Genomic DNA, 21,529 nt, shown 5'->3' with positions numbered 1-21,529 from the left:
GATTTTTCTTCTAGTATCTCTTTTGTGAAGAATTTCTTCTGTTCATTAATTTTATTCGTGATTTCATTGAACTGTCTTTCTGAATTTTCTTGTGACTTGCTTTTTTTGTGATAGCTATTTTGAATTCTCTGTCATTTAGATTGTAGATTTCGGTGCCTTCAGGATTGATTTCTGGGTGTTTGTTATTTTCCTTCTGGTCTGGAGTGTTAATATACTTCATCATACTATATGATGCAGTGGATTTGTGCCTTCGCATCGTGGTAGTATCTGGTTGCAGATTGCACCTGCTGCAACTGGAGAGGAGGGCAGGAGCTCTGTATTCTGAGTGCTCTGTGATCCCTGGCAGCTGTGCCTGTCCTTTGGAAGCTATGCTGACAGGGCCCGTGTGTGTTTGCCCACTCGCTGCTGCTTTACACACGTATGCACAGGCACTTTGGCAGGGGTCCCTTGCTCTGGCTGACCAGCTGAGCTGGTGCGCCAGGCAGGGGGAGGGGTCCTTTCTTTCGCTACGCGTTCCCGAGGCTCTCCTGCTCTGTACATGCTGTTTGCCCTCCTGGGCTGCTCGACTTGGTGAAGATGTCCCCCATGATTGCTTAGCCTCCTAGGTGTGGAGCTTTCCCACGGGCTGGGAGGCAACTTTGAGAGTGAAGGTATTCCTGCAGAGGGCTGCCCCCTCCCCCTCCTCTCAGAGCCATGCAGGTTTCCACACCCTAGGTCACTGCTGTTTGGGGAGGGAGAGGAGATCCCCTTACCTCCTTCCACTGCCTTCCATGGGGGTCTAGCACCTCCAGCTTCAGACATATGGCTGTATGGATGTCTCAGATGTCTGTTGCGTTGTTTGAATGTCCTCTGTTGGTTTATGAGTGTCCTTTTCATTGTTTCTTAGTGGGGAGAGTCTAAGGGGAGAGGTCACTCTGCCATGATGCTGACGTCACTCCTGTCTGTTCATTTTTTTTTTAAATTAATTAATTAATTAATTTTTCCCCCAAAGCCCCAGTAGATAGTTGTATGTCATAGTTGCACATCCTTCTAGTTGCTGTATGTGGGATGCGGCCTCAGCATGGCCGGAGAAGCGGTGTGTCAGTGCATGCCCAGGATCCGAACCCTGGCCGCCAGCAGCAGAGCGCGTGCACTTAACCACTAAGCCACGGGGCCGGCCCTGTTCATTTTTTTTTTTTTTTTAATTGATATTTTAATGGTTTCTAACATTGTGAAATTTTGGATTGTACATTTTTGTTTGTCCATCACCCCATATATGACTCCCTTCACCCCTTGTGCCCACCCCCCACCCCCACTTCCCGGGTAACCACAGTCCAGTTTTCTCTGTCCATGTGTTGGTTTATATTCCACATATGAGTGAGATCATACAGTGTTTGTCTTTCTCTTTCCGGCTTATTTCACTTAACATAATATGCTCCAGACCCATCCATGTTGTTGCAAATGGGACGATTTTGTCTTTTTTTATGGCTGAGTAGTATTCCATTGTATATATATACCACATTTTCTTAATCCAATCGTCAGTCGAGGGACACTTAGGTTGCTTCCACTTCTTGGCTATGGTGAATAATGCTGCAATGAACATAGGGGTGCATAAGCCTCTTTGGATTGTTGATTTCAGGTGCGTTGGATAGATTCCCAGTAGTGGGATGGCTGGATCATAGGGCATCTCTATTTTTAATTCTTTGAGGAATCTCCATACCGTTTTCCATAGAGGCTGCACCAATTTGCATTCCCACCAGCTGTGTATGAGGGTTCCTGTTTCTCCACATCCTCTCCAACATTTGTTGTTTTTTGTCTTGGTGATTATAGCCATTCTAACGGGCGTGAGGTGGTATCTTAGTGTTGTTTTGATTTGCATTTCCCTGATGATTAGTGATGTTGAGCATCTTTTCATGTGCCTATTGGCCATCTGTATATCTTCCTTGGAGAAGTGTCTGTTCATTTCCTCTGCCCATTTTTTGATCGGGTTGTTTGTTTTTTTGTTGTTCAATTGTGTGAGTTCTTTATATATTATGGAGATCAACCCCTTGTCAGATGTATGTTTTGCAAATATTCTCTCCCAGCTGGTTGGTTGTTTGTTCATCTTGATTCTGGTTTCATTTGTCTTATAAAAGCTCTTTAGTCTGATAAAGTCCCACTTGTTTATTTTTTCTTTAGTTTCCCTAGTCTGGGTAGGCATGTCATCCGAAAAGATTCCTTTAAACCCAATGTCAAATAGTGTGTTGCCTATATTTTCTTCTATGAGTTTTATAGTTTCAGGTCTCACCTTCAGGTCTTTGATCCATTTTGAGTTAATTTTTGTGAATGGCGATAGCACATGGTCCACTTTCATTCTTTTGCATGTGGCTGTCCAGTTTTCCCAACACCATTTATTGAAGAGACTTTCCTTTCTCCATTGCATGTCCTTAGCACCTTTGTCGAAAATTAGCTGTCCGTATATGTGTGGTTTTATTTCTGGGCTTTCAATTCTGTTCCATTGATCTGTGTGTCTGTTTTTGTACCAGTACCATGCTGTTTTGATTACTATTGCTTTGTAGTATGTTTTGAAGTCAGGAATTGTGATGCCTCCTGCTTTGTTCTTTTTCTTTAGGATTTCTTTAGCTATTCGGGGTCTTTTGTTGCCCCATATAAATTTTAGTATTCTTTTTTCTATTTCTGTGAAGAATGTCATTGGGATTCTGATTGGGATTGCATTGAATCTGTAGATTGCTTTAGGTAATATAGACATTTTAACTATGTTTATTCTTCCAATCCACGTGCATGGGATATCTTTCCATTTCTTTATGTCATCGTAGATTTCCCTCAATAATGTCTTGTAGTTCTCATTGTATAGGTCCTTCACCTCCTTGGTAAGATTTATTCCTAGGTATTTTATTCTTTTTGATGCAATTGTAAATGGTATTATCTTTTTGAGCTCTCTTTCTGTTAGTTCATTATTAGCATATAGAAATGCAACTGATTTTTGTAGATCGATTTTGTACCCTGCAACTTTGCTGTAGTTGTTGATTGTTTCTAACAGTTTTCCAACAGATTCTTTAGGGTTTTCTATATATACAATCATGTCATCTGCAAATAGTGAGAGTTTCACTTCTTCGTTACCTATTTGGATTCCTTTTATTCCTTTTTCTTGCCTAATTGCTCTGGCCAAAACCTCCAGTACTATGTTGAACAGGAGTGGTGAGAGTGGGCAGCCCTGCCTCGTTCCTGTTCTCAGAGGAATGGCTTTCAGTCTTTCCCCGTTGAGTATGATGTTAGCTGTGGGTTTGTCATATATGGCCTTTATTATGTTGAGGTACTTTCCTTCTATTCCCATTTTATTGAGAGTTTTTATCATAAATGGATGTTGTATCTTGTCAAATGCCTTCTCTGCGTCTATTGAGACGATCATGTGGTTTTTATTCTTTGTTTTGTTGATGTGATGTATCACGTTGATTGATTTGCGGATGTTGAACCATCCCTGCGTCTCTGGTATAAATCCCACTTGATCATGGTGTATGATCTTTTTAATATATTGTTGTATTCGGTTTGCCAATATTTTGTTGAGGATTTTTGCATCAATGTTCATCAGCGATATTGGCCTGTAATTTTCTTTCTTTGTATTGTCTTTGTCTGGTTTTGGTATCAGGGTGATGTTGGCCTCATAGAATGATTCAGGAAGTGTTCCATCTTCCTCTATTTTTTGGAATAGTTTGAGGAGGATGGGTATTAAATCTTCTTTGAATGTTTGGTAAAATTCACTGGAGAAGCCATCTGGTCCTGGACTTTTATTTTTTGGGAGGTTTTTGATTACTATTTCAATCTCTTTACTTGTGATTGGTCTATTCAGATTCTCCATTTCTTCTTGGTTCAATTTTGGGAGGTTGTATAAGTCTAAGAATTTATCCATTTCTTCTAGATTGTCCAATTTGTTGGCATATAATTTCTCATAGTATTCTCTTATAATCCTCTGTATTTCCATGGTATCCGTTGTAATTTCTCCTCTTTCGTTTCTAATTTTATTTACTTGAGCCTTTTCTCTTTTTTTCTTAGTTAGCCTGGCTAAGGGTTTGTCTATTTTGTTGATTTTCTCGAAGAACCAACTCTTTTTTTCATTAATCCTTTCTACTGTTTTTTTGGTCTCAATATCATTTATTTCTGCTCTGATTTTTATTATTTCTCTCCTTCTGCTGGCTTTGGGCTTTGTTTGTTCTTCTTTTTCTAGTTCTGTTAGGTGTAATTTAAGGTTGCCTATTAGGGCTTTTTCTTGTTTGTTAAGGTGGGCTTGTATCGCTATGAGTTTCCCTCTCAGGACCGCTTTTGCTGCGTCCCATATGGTTTGATATGGCATGTTATCATTTTCGTTTGTTTCCAGATAGTTTTTGATTTCTCCTTTAATTTCATCAATGATCCATTGGTTGTTCAGTAGCATGTTGTTTAATCTCCACATTTTTGTCACTTTCCCAGTTTTTTTTTCCTGGTTCATTTCCAGTTTCATAGCCTTATGGTCTGAAAAGATGCTTGTTATGATTTCAATCTTCTTAAATTTATTGAGGCTTGCTTTGTTTCCCAACATATGGTCTATCCTAGAGAATGTTCCATGCGCGCTTGAGAAGAATGTGTAGTCAGCTGTTTTTGGGTGGAGTGCTCTGTATATGTCTACTAGGTCCATCTCGTCCAGTTTTTCATTTAAGTCTAATATTTCTTTATTAACTTTTTGTCTGGATGATCTATCCATTGCTGTAAGTGGGGTGTTAAGATCCCCTACTATTATTGTGTTGTTGTTGATTTCTCCTTTTAGGTTTGTTAATAGTTGTTTTATGTACATTGGTGCTCCTATGTTGGGTGCATATATATTTATAAGTGATATGTCTTCTTGATGGAGTGTCCCTTTTATCATTATATATTTCCCTTCTTTGTCTTTCTTAACCTGTTTTATCTTGAAGTCTACTTTGTCTGATATGAGTATGGCAACACCTGCTTTCTTTTGTTTGCCATTAGCTTGGAGTATTGTCTTCCATCCTTTCACTCTGAGCCTGTGCTTGTCTTTAGTGCTAAGATGTGTTTCCTGAAGGCAGCATATTGTTGGGTCTTGCTTTTTAATCCATCCTGCCACTCTGTATCTTTTGATTGGAGAGTTCAATCCATTTACATTTAGGGTAATTATTGAAATATGAGGGTTGAATGTTGCTGTTTTGTCACTTATTTTCTGGTTCTTTTGCATTTCCTTTGTTTCTTGTCCCATTTGTTTTGGACTGCCAATTCAGTTTGGTTGTTCTGTCTTATGATTCTTCTAGTTTTCTCTTTGTTTATCATATGTGGTTTTAATTTGATTATTTGTTTAGTGGTTACCTTGAGGTTTGGGCGAAAAATCTTCTGTATGAGATAGTCCATTATCTGATAGCCTCCTATTTCCTTATACTAAGTCAATTCAGTCACTTTCCTCTTCCCCTTCTAAGTTGCTCTTGTTATACCTTATTCTATCTTGTGTTGTGGCTGTGTGTTTACAGTGATGAGGTTAAATTTATTTTTGGTGAATTTCTTCCTTTGATCTTTGAGTTTAGTATTTAAGTGGTTGCTAACCTATTCCGGTAAAGATCTACTATTTCTCTGATTTTGTCTACCTACTTTTCTCCTTACTCCAAGCTTTGTGTTCCCTTTCTCTTCTTGTTTTCAGGCCTGAGGGCCTTCTTGAGTATTTCTTGTAGTGGCGGTCTCGTGGCCATGAACTCCCTTAGCTTTTGTTTATCTGGGAGAGTTACTATTTCTCCATCATATTTGAAGGATATTTTTGCTGGATAGAGTATTCTTGGCTGAAAGTTTTTGTCTTTTAGTATTTTGAATATATCATTCCAGTCTCTTCTAGCCTGAAAAGTTTCTGTTGAGAAATCCGCTGAGAGCCTGATGGGAGTTCCTTTGTACGTTATTTTTTGTTTTTGTCTAGCTGCCCTTAATATTGTTTCTTTGTCGTTGACCCTGGCTAGCCTTACCACTAGGTGTCGTGGTGAAGGCCTTTGTCTGTTAATATATATAGGCGTCCTGTTGGCTTCGCTTACTGGTATTTCCTGCTCCTTCCCCAGATTTGGGAAATTTTCAGCTATTATTTCCTTGAATAGGCTCTCTGTTCCTCTTTCCCTCTCCTCTCCCTCAGGAATACCTATAATTCTTATGTTACATTTTCTAGTAGAGTCCGATATTTCTCGGAGTCTTTCTTCATTTCTTTTTAGTCTTAGTTCTCTCTCTTCTTCCATCTGGAGTATATCTGTATTCCTATCCTCTAAAGTACTAATTCTTTCCTCCATATTGTCAGCTCTGTTCTTTAAAGATTCCAGATTCTCCTTTATCTCCTCCATTGTGTTCTTCATCTCCATCAGCACTGATAGGTTTTTCTTTATGATTTCAATCTCTTTTGTGAAGAAACTCCTAATCTCATTTAATTGTTTGTCTGTGTTGTCTCGTATTTCGTTTAGTGTTTTTATGATAGCTATTTTGAAATCTCTGTCATTTAGTTTATGGATTTCTGTGTCTTCAGGGTTGATTTCTGGGTGCTTGTCATTTTGTTTCTGGTCTGGTGATTTCATGTATTTTTGCATTGTGGTTCCTGTGTTGGTTTTGATTTTCCTCATCCTGGAAGTCTCTGGTTGCAATTTCCACCTGCCGCCACTGTCTGGTGGTAAAGGGCTGTGTAGTCTAAGCCCCCTGCGCTCTGCCCCAGTTTTTCTGCTGCGATCCGCAGTTTTGTTTTGTTTTTTTCCCCACTGCGATCCACGGGTCCAGTCCAGTTTATTCAGGTCTGCCTCGGACCGCTAGATCTGGTCGAGCTGCAGACTCCGGGTTGCGGGGAGGGGGGAGCTCTCTCTTTTGCCCTCTGGGTCCCTGACGTGGGAGGCTTCTCGTTTGCCCCTCTTTATCCGCTCTCTGGGTTGCTCAGATGTTGATGGTAGCCCTGTGGCTCCTCTGAGCCCTCTGTGCGGGAGTTTCCCACTGGCTGAGAGAGCCCGAAGAGCTACAGTTTCCCGCCGAGGGCCGCCCCTCCCCCCTCTCTGGGAGCCGCGCAGACGGATCGCTGATCTGATGGGGAGGGAGAGGAGTTCTCCTTACCTCTCCCCACTTCCTCCGGGGGCCCAGCACGTTCCGCTCTCAGATGTGCGGCAGTGTGGATCCCTCTGCTCTAGCTTTTCACTGTCTGGGATTCCGTTGTTGGTCTGTGGCTGTTACTTTTGTTGTATCTTGTGGGGGGAGAATTCACGGGAAAGCTCACTCCGCCATGATGCTGACGTCACTCTCCCCTGTTCATTTTTAAAGAAGTAGTTTTTCTCTCTTTTCTTCAGATCAGATAATTTCTTTTTTTTTTTTTGTGAGGAAGATCAGCCCTGAGCTAACATCTGCCAATCCTCTTTTTTTTTTTTTTTTTTTTTTTTGCTGAGGAAGACTGGCCCTGGGCTAACATCCATGCCCATCTTCCTCTACTTTATATGGGACGCCACCACAGCATAGCTTGCCAAGCAGTGCATCGGTGCACCCCTGGGATCCGAACCGGGGAACCCCGGGCTGCCGCAGCGGAGCGCATGCACTTAACCGCTTGCGCCACCAGGCTGGCCCTTTTTTTTTTTTTTTGTGAGGATATCAGCCCTGTGTTAACATCTGCCAATCCTCCTCTTTTTTTTTTGCTGAGGAAGACTTGCCCTAGGCTAGCATCCGTGCCCATCTTCCTCTACTTTATATGGGACGTCGCCACAGCATGGCTTGCCAAGCAGCGCACGGGTGCGCACCCGGGATCTGAACCAGGGAACCCCTGGCCGCCGCAACGGAGCGCGCTCACTTAACCGCTTGCACCACCGGGCCGGCCCCAGATAATTTCTATTGATATATTTTTCCTGTTTATTTGTATGTGAGTAATTTTCAGTTGTGTCCTGGACATTATGAATGATACATTGTGAAGACTCTGGATTCTGTGATTTTCTTGTGAAGAGTGTTTTTTATTATTATTGTAATTTAAATAGACAGATCGCCTGTCCTAACTCAGTTGGAAGGCAGCAGCTGAAATCTCAGTTTGGTTCTTTTAGTCTCCTCAGGGCTGCTTGGAGTCTGCCTGGTGGGTGCTTGGTTCAGGGGTTTACCAGATATTTGGGCAGAGTTTATACACATAATTTGGAGCTTTTCCTCTGGGATTTTGCTCCTTTCTGAGAGTTCCCCCTTCCCTCTCCAGCTATGGTGATTGTCCCAGTCTCTGTCTTCTGGTTCTTTAAGCAGGTAAGACTGTGGGTTTCTATCTAGGTTTTTGTCTCCTTGTTTGGTGCAGACTCAGACATGCTCAACGTGTAAAACAACAAAAAAAAAAGGGAGACTCGCCCAATACTGTTCTCTTCTTCCAAGTGTCAAGTCCCCCTCTAGCGTTTGTTTGTTTTTGGTTGCTCTCAGTGCCTTCAGATAATTGTTTTTTATATTTTGTCTAGGGTTTATGGTTATTTTTTGTGAGAGAGTTGGCTTGGTAGGATCTTCTCCACCATTATGGCCATTATTGTAAGTGGATTCTCCTCACGTTGATTTTGAGGTTTCTAGTCTGGATACTAGAGATTAAAGATTTGGCGGTTATCAGTCATAGAAAGAGATTAGATGGCATAGGAAGGGCCTTTGGACCAACATGTAATGCTGATTACAATAATGGTGAATGGAGAAGGAGGAAAAGTAAAGGAGTGTAAGTATCGTGAAGGGTGACACTAATTCCTTGTTAATTCCTGTATCCTTAGTGCCTAAGTCAGTGCCTGTTATGTAGGACACGCTTAATATTTGCTTAGTGAATTTAATGAAAGGATGAGCGACAGTTGGTTAAGAGTAGAACCAAGGAGTTTTCAAGAAAACAAGGGAGGAGAGTTTTTCAAAGGATCTAGTGGTTATTCTTCTCAAATACTTCAGAGAAGTCAAGCAGGAATGAAGAATGAAAACAAGCTATTATTTTTGGCAATTAGAAAGTCTTTGGTGCCTATCTTGAATGTTTCAGGAGAATGATAAGGGCATAAAGCCAGTTTGCAATGAGTTGAGAAGTGAATCGTAGTTAAAATGGTGGCAGTGAGTGTTGATTATCCTTAAGTTATTTAATGATGATGGAAAGTGGAGATAGATTCATAGCTTTATAGATAGATTCATAGCTTTATAGATAGATAAGGTCTTGGAAGATATCTTTTTAAGAATGGTTGTGAGCTGAGAAAAGAAGCTACTAGAGATAGAGAGGCTGAAGATACAGGAACAATATTCATTATAATTTTGGGGAGAGGGGCCAGGATCAACGCACCAGTGTCAGAGTTCACTTTCTGGAAGAGGAATATCTTTCCCTTTGATAGAAAGAGAGGGGGAGAGTGTGTGTTTTTATGAGTGAGGTCGGGGGGGACAAACATTTGCTTCTCAAATTGCCCACCTTACTTCAGGAGAGCTGTGTATTCCCCTCTTTGCAGAGAGGAATAACAGAGTGGCTAAAACCTAATTCGCATTACATGTTTCATTCTCCAATTTACATGCTTATTTATTTTGCATGTTTCTGTGGCAGCCCTGATCTTAGATCATCTCTATTTCTGAATATTTATAAAAGGTCTGAAGTATGTGGATGGGAGCACATTTAATATATTTTTGATGTTGGAGATTTTTCATTATTATAGTTTGCAAAATTTTAAAATATATAGTCTGCATAGGTTTAACATTAAATTAACACTCATGCTGTAGTTGGAAGTGGATTATGAATTATTTACTTGATCAACTCCATTTATATGTAAGTTTTAAAAATAGCTTTATTGAAATATAATTGACGTACATCAAACTTTGCATTTAAACTGTACGTGTTGATATATGTATACACCTGTGAAACCATCACTGTAGTCAAGATAATGAACATACTCCAAAAGTTTCCTTCTGCCCTTTTGTAATCCATCTCTCCTCCTCACCTTCAGATACCCACTGATCTGGTTTTTGTCACTATTGATTGCTTTGTATTTTCTAGAACTTTATGTAAATGTAATCTTACAGTATGTTTTCTTTTTTTGTACTTAGCAGAGTGATGTTGAGATTCATCCATTTTGTTATGTATATCAGTAAGTTTTTTCCTTTCTATTGCTGGATAGTATACTACATAAAATTTGTTTGTCCATTCACCTGCTGATGGACATTTGGGTTGTTTTCAGTTTTTGGCTATTACAGATAAAGCTGCTATGGACATTCATATATAGGAGTTTTTGTGGTCATATGCTTTCATTTCTCAGGTAAATATCTAGGAGTGGAGTGGCTGGATCGAATGGTAGGTATATGTTTGACATTTTAAAGAAATTGACTGACTGTTTTCCAGAGTGGTTGTACATTTTACATACAACTGCGGTTTACTAGCAGTGTGCGAGTTGCTCTATTATATCCTCACCAGTGTTTGGTATGGTCAGTTGTAGGGGAGGAAGAAATACTCATCTACCCTCTAGGTTCTTTTGGCTGGTCTAAGAATTAAATTGACATGAGGCAGAATAACAGGAGAAAATCAAACAAATTTAATAACAGGTATACATGGGAGAAACCCAGGAAAACGGAATAACTTGCTAAAATGGCTGAAGCCACCACCTTAAATACCATCTTCAGCTAAAGACAGAGGAGGTTGTTGGGGTAGTGGTTTTGGAATTCAGAGGGGAGGAAGGCAGTTCACATGGAGATGGAAAAGCAAATGTTTGGTGAACAGATGTTTGCCATGCCTTGCAAAGACAATATGATATAGGGAGGACTTTGAATCAAATGGGCCTTGCTAGGTTCCTTCCTGTCTATCACACACAGTTTATATTATACTATAGTTGTCTTTTGGTATTAGCTTCTTCCTGGAACAGGCCTTCTACCTTAAATTCTTTTAGGCAGTTAGGAAGGAGGTCAGAGTTTTAAAAGTCTTTTGTTTTCAAGCTAAAGAGACACATTTTGGGGTGGTAAATTTTGATCCCCCACAATATCATCTTTCTAATAATTCTTTGTCACACATAGTACATTTATTTCTGATAGGTTGGGTTGAACCAAATTTTTGTAAATTGTATTTATTTTAACTTCATGCAGGCAGCTAATTACTGACGATTTACAATTATGAATTCTTTGAACTAGAATGAATAAATTACCTTCTAAGTTGTCCTCTTTATCAATCCACCTTGGCATTTATTGCATTTATTTAATAAAGTAGGCTAAGCCTACCCTTCTCTTTTGTTTCTAACTACAACTAATTTCTGAGACTGAAAAGTATCATTGGTGATACTGTGAAGCAATATTATAGTCAGTAAAGGAAGTGTTCACTCAGGTTACTATTGGAGAAGCCATGGGCTGCTCACAGCCTTCATTTTTGCAAGTCTTATCCTGCTGCGTTCCTGGCAAGGGTGGTGTTTACTCCCTCTAGGACCACAGAAGGAGCCCGTTTAGCCTCCTGTATCATTGGCCAAATTGCAGCTAAGTGGTGATTGCAGCATCTTTATTGTCTGGCACAGTGTAGGAGGCAGCAAGAAGCATTCCCTGACTGTACAGCAGCAATGGATTTTGTGTTACTGGCAGCTCGAAAAATTTATTCTTTTTTTGCAGGCTGAGAGAACTTGACAGGAATGTCGAGAGTGTAAATCATCATAGAATCAAGCAGTCACTCCTATATTATTAAATGCTTCAAACTATTTGGCAGCATGGTCTGTAGGTACAGCCCTAGACTAGCAATAGAATGAGTAATGTTTTCAAGTAGGCACTAAGTTTCTCAGATATTTGGTCTTAGGCAAATTTCTTTAGTTTCATACCGTCTACCTTCCTTAGAAATACTGTGTGTGTAGTTTCGCTGCTAGATTAAAGGGCATGTGGATTGTTAAGTGTACTCAGTCCTTGACTGTGAAGTCGACATTTAATAAAATGTCTTTTTTCTTTTTTTTCCTCCTCTTATTTTGAAAAAATTTAAGTATACTGGAAAGTTGCAAGAAAAGTACCATTGATAACCTTTGCCCTTCACCTAGATTCATTGCTTATTAACATTTTATTTGTTTAGTATCTCACTTTAAAAAATCTTTTTAATCAGATTTATTGAAAAGTTGTAAAAGTATAAGAGAATTCCTGTATGCCCTTCACCAAGCTGTCCTTAATGTTAGTATTGTTGTTAACTGTAGTACTGTTTGTCAAAACCAGAAAATTCATAATGATTTGGTACCATTAACCAATCCACAGGCCTTATTTGAATTTTGCCAGTTTTCCCACTAATGTCCCTTTTCTAGTCCAGGATCCAAATCTGGGATCTTATAGTGTATTTAGTTCTCGTGTCTCTTTAGTCTTCTCCAGCCTGCTAGTTGCTCAGTCTTTCTTTGCCTTTCCTGACCGTGATACTTTTGAAGAGTACTGGGCAGTTATTTTGTAGAATGTTCCTCACTTTGGGTTTTTCTGGTGTTTCCTCATGTTTAAAATAAGATTCTGCATTTTTAGCAAGAATACCACAGACATGATGCTGTGCCCTTCTCAGTGCATTATATCAGGAGGAATGTGATGTTGCTGTGTCTAATTACGTGGTGATGTTAATTTTAATCACTTTATTAAGGTGCTGTCTCCCAGGTTTCTCTACTATAAAGTTACTGTTTTTCCCTTTGTAATCAGTAATTATCTTGTGGGCAGATACTTTGAGATTATGCAAATAACCTGTTTTTCATCATACTTTCACCTGCTAATTTTAGAATCCATTGATGCTTCTTGCTTCTGCAACAGTTATTACTGTGGTATATGCCTAATGGTGATTTTCTATTTCCATCATTCCTTTTGTCTTTATTAATTGGATGTTTTTCTGTAAGGAAGAGCTGTCCCTTCTCCCACATTTATTCATTCGTTTTTCATTCATATCATTATGGACTCATGGATACTCAGAGAAGTGTGGCTCCTCCATACTTACTACCCTGTTCCGGTTCCCTCATTATCTCTACCCATTCCCACTCAGAAGGGCATGCTCCTACATGACCACAATACTATTATCACATGTGTGACACTTCACATTAATATCATAGTTTTGTCCAATGTGCAGTTCATGGTCACATATTCTCAGAGCACCTCTAATAGTCTTTACTGTGTGTATGTTTTGGTCCGGAATTCAAGGATTATATGTTATGTTTGGTTGCCAGAAATCTCTTACATCTCTTCTGTCTTGCAGAATTTCGGGTTTATTTCCTCCTGAGTAGATTTAGGTTAAACGTTGTTGGCTGGAATATTACATACATTACATTGTGTTCTTCTCAGTACCTCACATCATGGGATGCCCAATAACATAGTTGCTGTACCCCATCACTCCGTTAAGGGGTTGTCTGCCAGGTTTCATCATCATCAGTTACCTTTTCCTCTTTGTAGTTAATATAATCTGTGGGGAGATACTTGAGATTGTGTTGAATATCCCAGTGGTTATAGCATCCATGGATGTTTCTTGCAAGACTCAATTATTAATATGGTGGTTATAAAATGGTGATATTCTACTTCTGTCATTTATTCTATACTTACTAGTTGGCATTAATCTGTAAAGAAGATCTTTGTTGTGCCCTTTATTTATTTACTTATTTAGAATCAGTATAGACTCATGGATTCTTTTTTTTTTTTAAGTTTTATTGAGATATAATTCATATACCATATAATTCACTCATTTAAAGTATACACACCTCCATGGTTATTAGTATATTCACAAATATGTGCAACTATCACCACAGTTGATTTTAGGACATTTTTATCACCTCAAAATCTACCCCATACCCTTTAGCTATCATCCCGCAACTCCCATTCCCCCCAACTCTAAACAATCACTAATCTACTTTCTGTCTCTATAAGTTTGTCTATTCTGGACTTTCATAAACATTGAATCATATAATATGTGGTCTTTTGTGACAGGCTTCTTTCACCTATCATAATGTTTCAAGATTCTCCCATGTTTCAATACTTATTTTGTGGCGAATAATATTCCATTGTATAAATAGATCAGATGTTGTTTATCCATTCATCAATTGATGGACATTTGGGTTGTTTCTGCCTTTTGGCTGTTGTGAATAATGCTTCCATAAAAATTTGTATACACACAACAATGTAAATATACTTAACTGTACACTTAAAAATAATTAAGATGTTAAATTTTATATGTGTTTTTTACCACAATAAAAAAAATTTGTAGAATGTACAGTAGATAATTATATAGCCATTTAATATTATATTTAAAAAACCTTTATAATAACATGAAAAGATGCTTATGGTATAATCTTAAGTTAAAATGATGCAAAAATCATAAATATTATTTCAAATATATAAATATAAATTTATAGAAATATTTGGAAAGATGTTTGCTGCAGTTAGTAGTGGTCATCTCAAGATTGCAGGATTATGAAAAGACCATTTCTTTCCTTAACACATTTTTACAAAATTTACAAAATAGGTATGCATTATTCTTAGAATCAATATAGAAACACATTAGAAGGAAAAAAATAATCCATACAAAAAGGGTTTGGCACCAGCAATCTTCTTGTAACACATATACTATTTCAAAAATTCTTTCTGTTAAAGAAATAATATGCTATAAAGAAAAAAAATGTATACAAGTTTTTGTGTGGGTGTATATTTTTTCATTTCTCTTGGATATATTCTTAGGAGTGGAATTTCTGGGTCATATGGTGACTTTATGTTTAATGATTTGAAGAACTGCCAGCCTGTTTTCCAAACTGTCTGCACCATTTAACATTCCCACCAGCAGTGTATGAGGATTCTGATTTCTCCATATCCTCGCCAACACTTGTTATTATGTCTTTTTTATTAATAGCCATCCTAGTGAGTATGAAGTGATATCTCATTGTGGTTTTGATTTACATTTCCCTGATGACTAATGATGTCCAGAGTCTTTTTATGTGCTTATTGGCCATTTGTGTATCTACTTTGGAGAAATGTGTATTTAGGTCTTTTGCACATTTGAAAAAATTGGTTGTTTGTCTTTTGGTTGTTGAGTTTTAAGAGTTCGTTCTATATTCTGAATACTAGACCCTTATCAGCTATATGATTTGCAAATATTTTCTCACATTCTGGGGGCTGTCTTTTCATTTTCTTGATAATGTCCTTTGGTGACGAAAGTTTTTAACTTTGATGAAGTCTAATTTATCTGTCGTTTGTTGCTCAAGCTTTTGGTGTCATATCTAAGAATTGATTGCCTAATCCAATGTCATGAAGATTTACTCTTGTGTTTTCTTCTAAAGAAGAGTTTTATAGTTTTAGCTCTTACGTTTAGGTCTTTGATCCATTTTGAGTTAATTTTTGTGTATGATGTGAGATAGAGGTCCAACTTCATTCTTTTGTATGTGGATATCTAGTTGTCTGGCACCACTTGCTGAAGAGACTATTCTTTCCTCATTGAATGGTCTTGGCACCCTTGTCAAAAATCGATTGGCCATAGATCTATGTGTCTGCTCTGACTTTTGAGATATTCATTTTCTTTTTCTTTATTATCATTTTGTTCTGTGTGTGTATTCTGTTTGCAATCTAATTGATCATTTTTTTAACTTTATATAAAAGGAAGCTTAATAAATGTTTTGTATGTTTCCTCTTTTGTTTAGCATTATGTTTAGAGTCAATTCATGGATTTGTGGTGGGGTGAAGTTCATTCATTTTCATTGATGTATAACATTCTCTTGTATTTTATTATTCATTTTGACTATTGATAGATACTTGTGTTGTTTTCAGTGTGTATATAGGAGTTGATGAATAGACATGTCATTTTAGCAGACTTTTGCCAAATATTTGTTAGGTGAATAAGTGATAAAGAAATTTGGAAAACTTTTTGGTATCCATAAACAAAGATGGGTAGGTAGGACACATTCTCAGAAAATTCTTTGTTTGTACCCTGCAGTGGTAAAGCGTTGTGGGTATCTTCAATTTAGACTTTGGCTGGAAAGCAGTTCAAGAGAATGGTGTTCTGTGGGCATTATCATGTGCCACGCTTGAGTGATAGATCTGTGTTTTTCCAAGATGTATGTCTAGCGTTTTCCCTGTTTGTGCCAAGTAAATAGGAAATTTCCTATGAGAAAAAAGGGAGGAAAAATAGTAATTCCATTTCTTTTACTCTATAGGAATTTTTTTCTGTTTTGTCTAGATTTACTAACCAGGCTTGGTTAGGCTTGTATTCAACAACTTCGTTTGAAATGAAGGAAAGAGAATATTAAAGGAGAAAATGCAAATTTAGTAAATCACATTTCAGTTTGGACTGGAAATTCTAGTTCAGATTTAACATAAGTTTATAAAATATCTTTATTATTTCTGCTGAATTAAAACTAGAGCTCAGAGAAAGTATAGCTTTTGATGTATAGGAGGTATCTAAATGTTATAATTATATAGCGTCTTTTTAGTGCCTCTCTATTCAGGTCAAAATGTGTTGATTATACCCTGTTTATTAAATTGTCTGTTCAGCTTGCCCAGGCTTGATGAAAGGAATTAAGTTGTGTCAAGATGGGGCATTGAAGACACACCTGGTTTCTTCTCTGTTGAGGCCTTAAGAGAAATGTTTGAGAACTTTAGTTGTGTGTCAGAATTTAGCATTATTGAGGAGGTTTTAGCATTTTGGGGTGGGGGCGGATAGAATGATTTTTTTCCATGCCTAGAGGGTTTTGCAATTCTGGTTTAGTGATTAGGGCAGAATCAGTTGGAGGATAAGCAGATTAAGAGCAGTAGCTGTTGAAAATGCTAGTCCCTAACAGTAAATTTTTTTACACTTATGCTTTCCTATATAATGTTCATAATATTTTTGTCTTAGTTGTTTTATGTAGAACTTTTTCAAATTGATACTAATATATATCCACTGAATACTAATAATATTCTAGTACTGTATACTGTTGGGGAAGAGGGAGAATCCCCCTCCACCCTTTCCCTTAAGGTTCTTATGTCTGGCCAAATAATTAAAAGACAGGTTAGCAGGAGAAAATAATACCAAGTTTAATAATATGTATACATGGGAGAAACCAGGGAAACTGAGTTTCTCAACAAATGGCGAAGGTTTTCACCTTATATAGCATATTCAGGTAGACAAAGGAGGATGTTGGGGGTGGGGGAGGAGACAGCTATGGGGGATTAACAGAAAGCATAGTAATCAAGGGTATGTAGATTTAAGTCCTCTCCTTCCCTCCTGATAAGAGTTTCCAGAGATAAGATCATCACCCCCCCCTTCCCAGTACTCAGAGGGAGATACCTTTACAAATGTAAATTTGTGGTAAACAGAATTTTGTTAAGAATGGGTTTAGCGGGGACCCTGCCAGTCTGTCCATACCCAGAGTTAAATTCCTTTAGGCAATTAGTGGAGGAGGTCAAATATCTGTCAGAGAAAATAATCAAGGTAAAGAGATATGTTTCAGGGTGGCCAGTTTTGATCTCCCACAATACATAAAGCTAGGATTTAAAAATACGTGAATGAGGATTAAAAACATTAAGTAAGGGCCGGCCTCGTGGCTTAGTGGTTAAGTGCGCGCGCTCCGCTGCTGGCGGCCCGGGTTCGGATCCTGGGCGCGCACCGACGCACCGCTTCCCTGGCCATGCTGAGGCCGCGTCCCACATACAGCAACTGGAAGGATGTGCAGCTATGACATACAACTATCTACTGGGGCTTTGGGGAGAAAAAGGAGGAGGATTGGCAATGGATGTTAGCTCAGGGCTGATCTTCCTCACAAAAAAAAAAAAAAGGATTTTCTCTTTACATGCTTTCTTTTCATTTTTTTAAAAACAGTGCCTTTGAAGATGAGACCATGAAGCTTCGACAGCTGAAACTAGATAATCAGGTGAGCAGTCTCCTCTTTTGAAATAAGTGGGCAGCTGTACTGACCATGATACTGATGGTCTGGACTCTGAAGTCTTGGCAGGGCCATGGAAAGAAGACTGGAAAGAAGGAGGCTCTGCTGTTACTCACTCAGTGGTGTCTGTAGTTAGTGTTTGCTGAACCACGGCCCTGGGCTACCGCAAGACCAAAGTGCTTTTAGGACATAAGCAATAAAACTGGCCTTGGATTTATAATCACTGAAAATTCCTTGGCACCTTTCCTAAGAATTAGAAGAATGTTAACATTGTATTTCTATGTAGTAATTTGGTCCTGCTGCCTTAAATACCTCTCTACACTGTAGTTTCATTGAACTACAAGATTTTTTCTTATCCTAAAATGCAGATTTGAACATGCTGCTTTGCTGCTTAAAAACCTCCATTGCCTACAGAATAATTTTCTTCAGAGCTCTGGTCCCAATTTTCAGTTACACATTTTTTTGTGTTTTTTTTTGGCAATGATTGATATATGATTGTTTCTCCACTAGGCTAAGCTCCATGAGAACAGGAACTGAGTCTATTTATGACGACCATTATATCAGAAGTTCCCAGCATAGGGCTGGGCACATAATCCTTCATTAAATATTGGAAGGAAGGAAGGAATAAAGGAACAGTTTTGTGTTGTTATATGCTGTGATATCATGATTAGTCAGTTTAGAACCTATACTCAACATATATTGCTTTCATATTTGCTTTTTCATATGAATGTTTTCTAATGCAGGAAATTCTATAGCTCTAGTCTACCTATGTAGAACCATTAGCAATCAAAGTGTCTAGACTCCATAGGTGACTAAAAATACCTCTCAAGTTGTGTCTTGCTTCTTTATGTTACTGTTGGAATTAATAACGGGACTTCTAGCATAATAAATTCCTTTAAAGGTGGAATCATTAAAATTTGGGAAAGGCAGGACACCGCCAGACAAGGCGGAGGACTGGGGCCGCGCCGCCGGGGAGCAGCACAAGCATGCGCTCAAGTGCACCGGCCCAGCAGGCCACCTTCCCAGTCCTTCGTGGCGATGGCGCTTCCGTGGGTACTGTCATCGGGTTCCCCTGCCCCTCAGGCCGCAGGATGGTGGGGTCTGGCCTCCTCACCTGTGCCTGGAAGGGGAGCGTGGCCCCGTGGTCTTCAGGCATCCGCTGTGTGCAAGCCCATGCCGCCCTCGGAGGCCTTGGGATTCACGGGGGATGGCCTCCGCCGTCAGCTGCGCCATCGTCCTGCCCCTGTCCGGGCCTCCTCTCGTGCTCCTCTCAAAGTCCTGCAGAGGATGGAGCCCGGCGCTCCGGCAGGCGCCCCGCTGTGGCTGTAGCCGCCTCGCTCGGCCTCGTTCGGCCTCGGGGTCGGGGACAACCACCACAGCGCAGCTGCGAGTCCGGCGCCGCCGGCCGGGCCTGTGACCTGCACAGCTCCACCACACTCGGCGGGGACACCAGGGGGCTGGCCGGTGTGGACAAGGGCCCTGGGCCTGGGCCCGGGGCGCTGAGCCCCAGCTGACCTGGGCTCAGTCCATGCCCAGGGCAGACCGTGCGTGCCTCCAGCCGCTGGCATGCCTGGACAGCCGGCCCTCACACTAGGAGGGCCAGGCCCACCCCACCCCACGGGCCGGTCACCTGCGTCTGCACGTGTGTACAGCTCGGGATGGGTCAGTGAAATGCACTGTCGGGCTTGGGGGTGCCTCAGGGCGCGCCGACACCGAAGCTTGGGGACCCAGCGAGTGACCTGACCTGGTGGAGCCCGGCTGTGCTAGATAGGCTGCCTTGAAACCGCTGCTGGGGTTAATATACCGCCGCAGCCTCCTCCCAACCCGCTTCCTTTAAAGAGATGGGGAACATTTTCAGCAAATCTAGTTTTGCAGAACGGAGTAGGAAAATGGCAACAAACTTCTCAGCAGTTACAGATGGCTGCCTCGTGTCTTCCTCCCAGGGCGTCTTGCCTGTAAGCAGAGACCCAGCTGAGGTTCTGCATCCAGTATCTGAAGTTGTCCGTGAGGGATGTAAAATAAACAATTCTTTCTAATACTGAATAAATAAATAAAATAAAACTAGGAAAGAAACTAATCTTCCTGGGATCATGGGGAAAATTCTGATTATATATTTATTTTCCCTTCCCCTAAAGATCAGAATAATTGGAATGAGCCCTTTATTTTCTACACTCCATTGCCTAGCAAACTCTATTTAGGGAGAAATGCCCGCAGAATTTTAGATCGTTGTTTGATTTATATTTATAAAGCTAATTGGTACATCCCTTGCTAACATTAAATGAAATCTATGATCATCTACCAAGTAATAAGTTTTTGAATTTTGTATATAGATATATTTTCTGGATTTTTTTTAAAAGATGGCTCAAACATTTTGTAATTTTTATTCTTTTCAGCGAGAATGCTGCATGTCGTATGTATGTGGTATAAATGTTGGGATTTTGTAAGCCTTTTTATAGCACAGATTTTTACAATCATGTTGTTATGTAGGTAATAAAAGCATTTGGTAAGAATTTAAATAATACAAAAAAGACATTTGATGAAAAATCTCTTCCCCTCTGCTTGGCTCAGTTCTTTACCAGAGGCTGTCACTGACTTCTTTTTTTTTTTTTTCTTTTTTTTTGTGAGGAGATCAGCCCTGTGCTAACATCTGCCAATCCTCTTTTTTTGCTGAGGAAGACTGGCCCTGGGCTAACACATGTGCCCATCTTCCTCCGCTTTATATGGGACGCCGCCACAGCATGGCCTGCCAAGCAGTGCGTCAGTATGCGCCCAGGATCCGAACCGGCGAACCCCGGGCCACTGCAGCAGAGCGCGCACACTTAACTGCTTGCGCCACCGGACCGGCCCCTATCACTGACTTCTAATGTATCCTTCCAGAGATAGTCAGTGAATACGAAGACATCAAATTTTATAGGAATTTTTTTTAATTTGAAAAAAATCCCTTTCGACTTGAGTATAAGTTTTGGTGTTAACTATGAGAATACCGTTAGAGCCCTGAAATGCTGCCATGTGCATAAGAAGGAGGTTACTCAGCAGGGGGTAAGGGAGTTTCTGCAAATGCAAACTGAGCATTCAAGTGGCCTCTAACAAGAAAGGCAGCACCACATAATGAATAACATATTGGGCTGGGAATCAGAAGACTTTGGTTCCAGTTCTAGCCCTGCCATGAATTAGCTGTGTGATTTTAGGTAAGATCTTCAAACTCTGTGGTCCCCAGTTATTTCATCTGTAAAGTGAGATCAGATTGGATAAAATAATAGAATGTTGGAAAGGATCTTAGAGTATGGAAGTTAGAGCTGAGATGGAGGTATTGAGGAAAGCTAGGCAGTTGCTGCTCAGTCTGGGCCTGCTACGCTGGCCGTATCTGGGTGGGAGGCTCATAGTCCAGGGTATGCCAGCCCACCTGAGGGGTCAGTGCGCTCCCATCAATGACAGTGGCTTCCTCTGACAGATTGTCAGTGGACTTGGGAGAGGCTGGGGAACCTCACTCTTCCCACCCCTGCCTGAGGTGTATAGTAGATTAACCTCTTAGGAATTCTGCAATGGGAATGCCCCCATGGTTGAGAGTCACTGGTCATGAGCTTTGTAGGATGAGAGATAGTTTGCTAAGAGCAACCAAAGTTAATCAGTCTCCTGAGGATTGGTTCATACTAACCAGTATCATAAGAGATGAATCTAAATCAGAGGGTTAATTTATTAATTTCTAATGAACTATATACCAGAATCAGCTGATCATCATGTTTCCATTA

General features: G+C 39.9%; 1 protein-coding gene across 1 annotated transcript in view; it reads left to right on the top strand.

Annotated features, from left to right (window-relative positions):
* The window catches only part of TULP3 (TUB like protein 3), a 72,016-nt gene that overhangs the window by 23,059 nt on the left and 27,428 nt on the right, over nucleotides 1–21,529 (top strand). The window contains exon 2 of the mRNA XM_058559050.1: nucleotides 17,717–17,768. Coding sequence (XP_058415033.1) covers nucleotides 17,717–17,768 — 52 coding nt within the window. The remainder of the gene's footprint in view (nucleotides 1–17,716; nucleotides 17,769–21,529) is intronic.

Source organism: Diceros bicornis, chromosome 17, assembly GCF_020826845.1.
Source record: "Diceros bicornis minor isolate mBicDic1 chromosome 17, mDicBic1.mat.cur, whole genome shotgun sequence".
Taxonomy (NCBI): Eukaryota; Metazoa; Chordata; class Mammalia; order Perissodactyla; family Rhinocerotidae; genus Diceros; species Diceros bicornis.
Note: the sequence above shows the minus strand (reverse complement) of the source record. Positions and strands in the feature narration are given on the sequence as shown.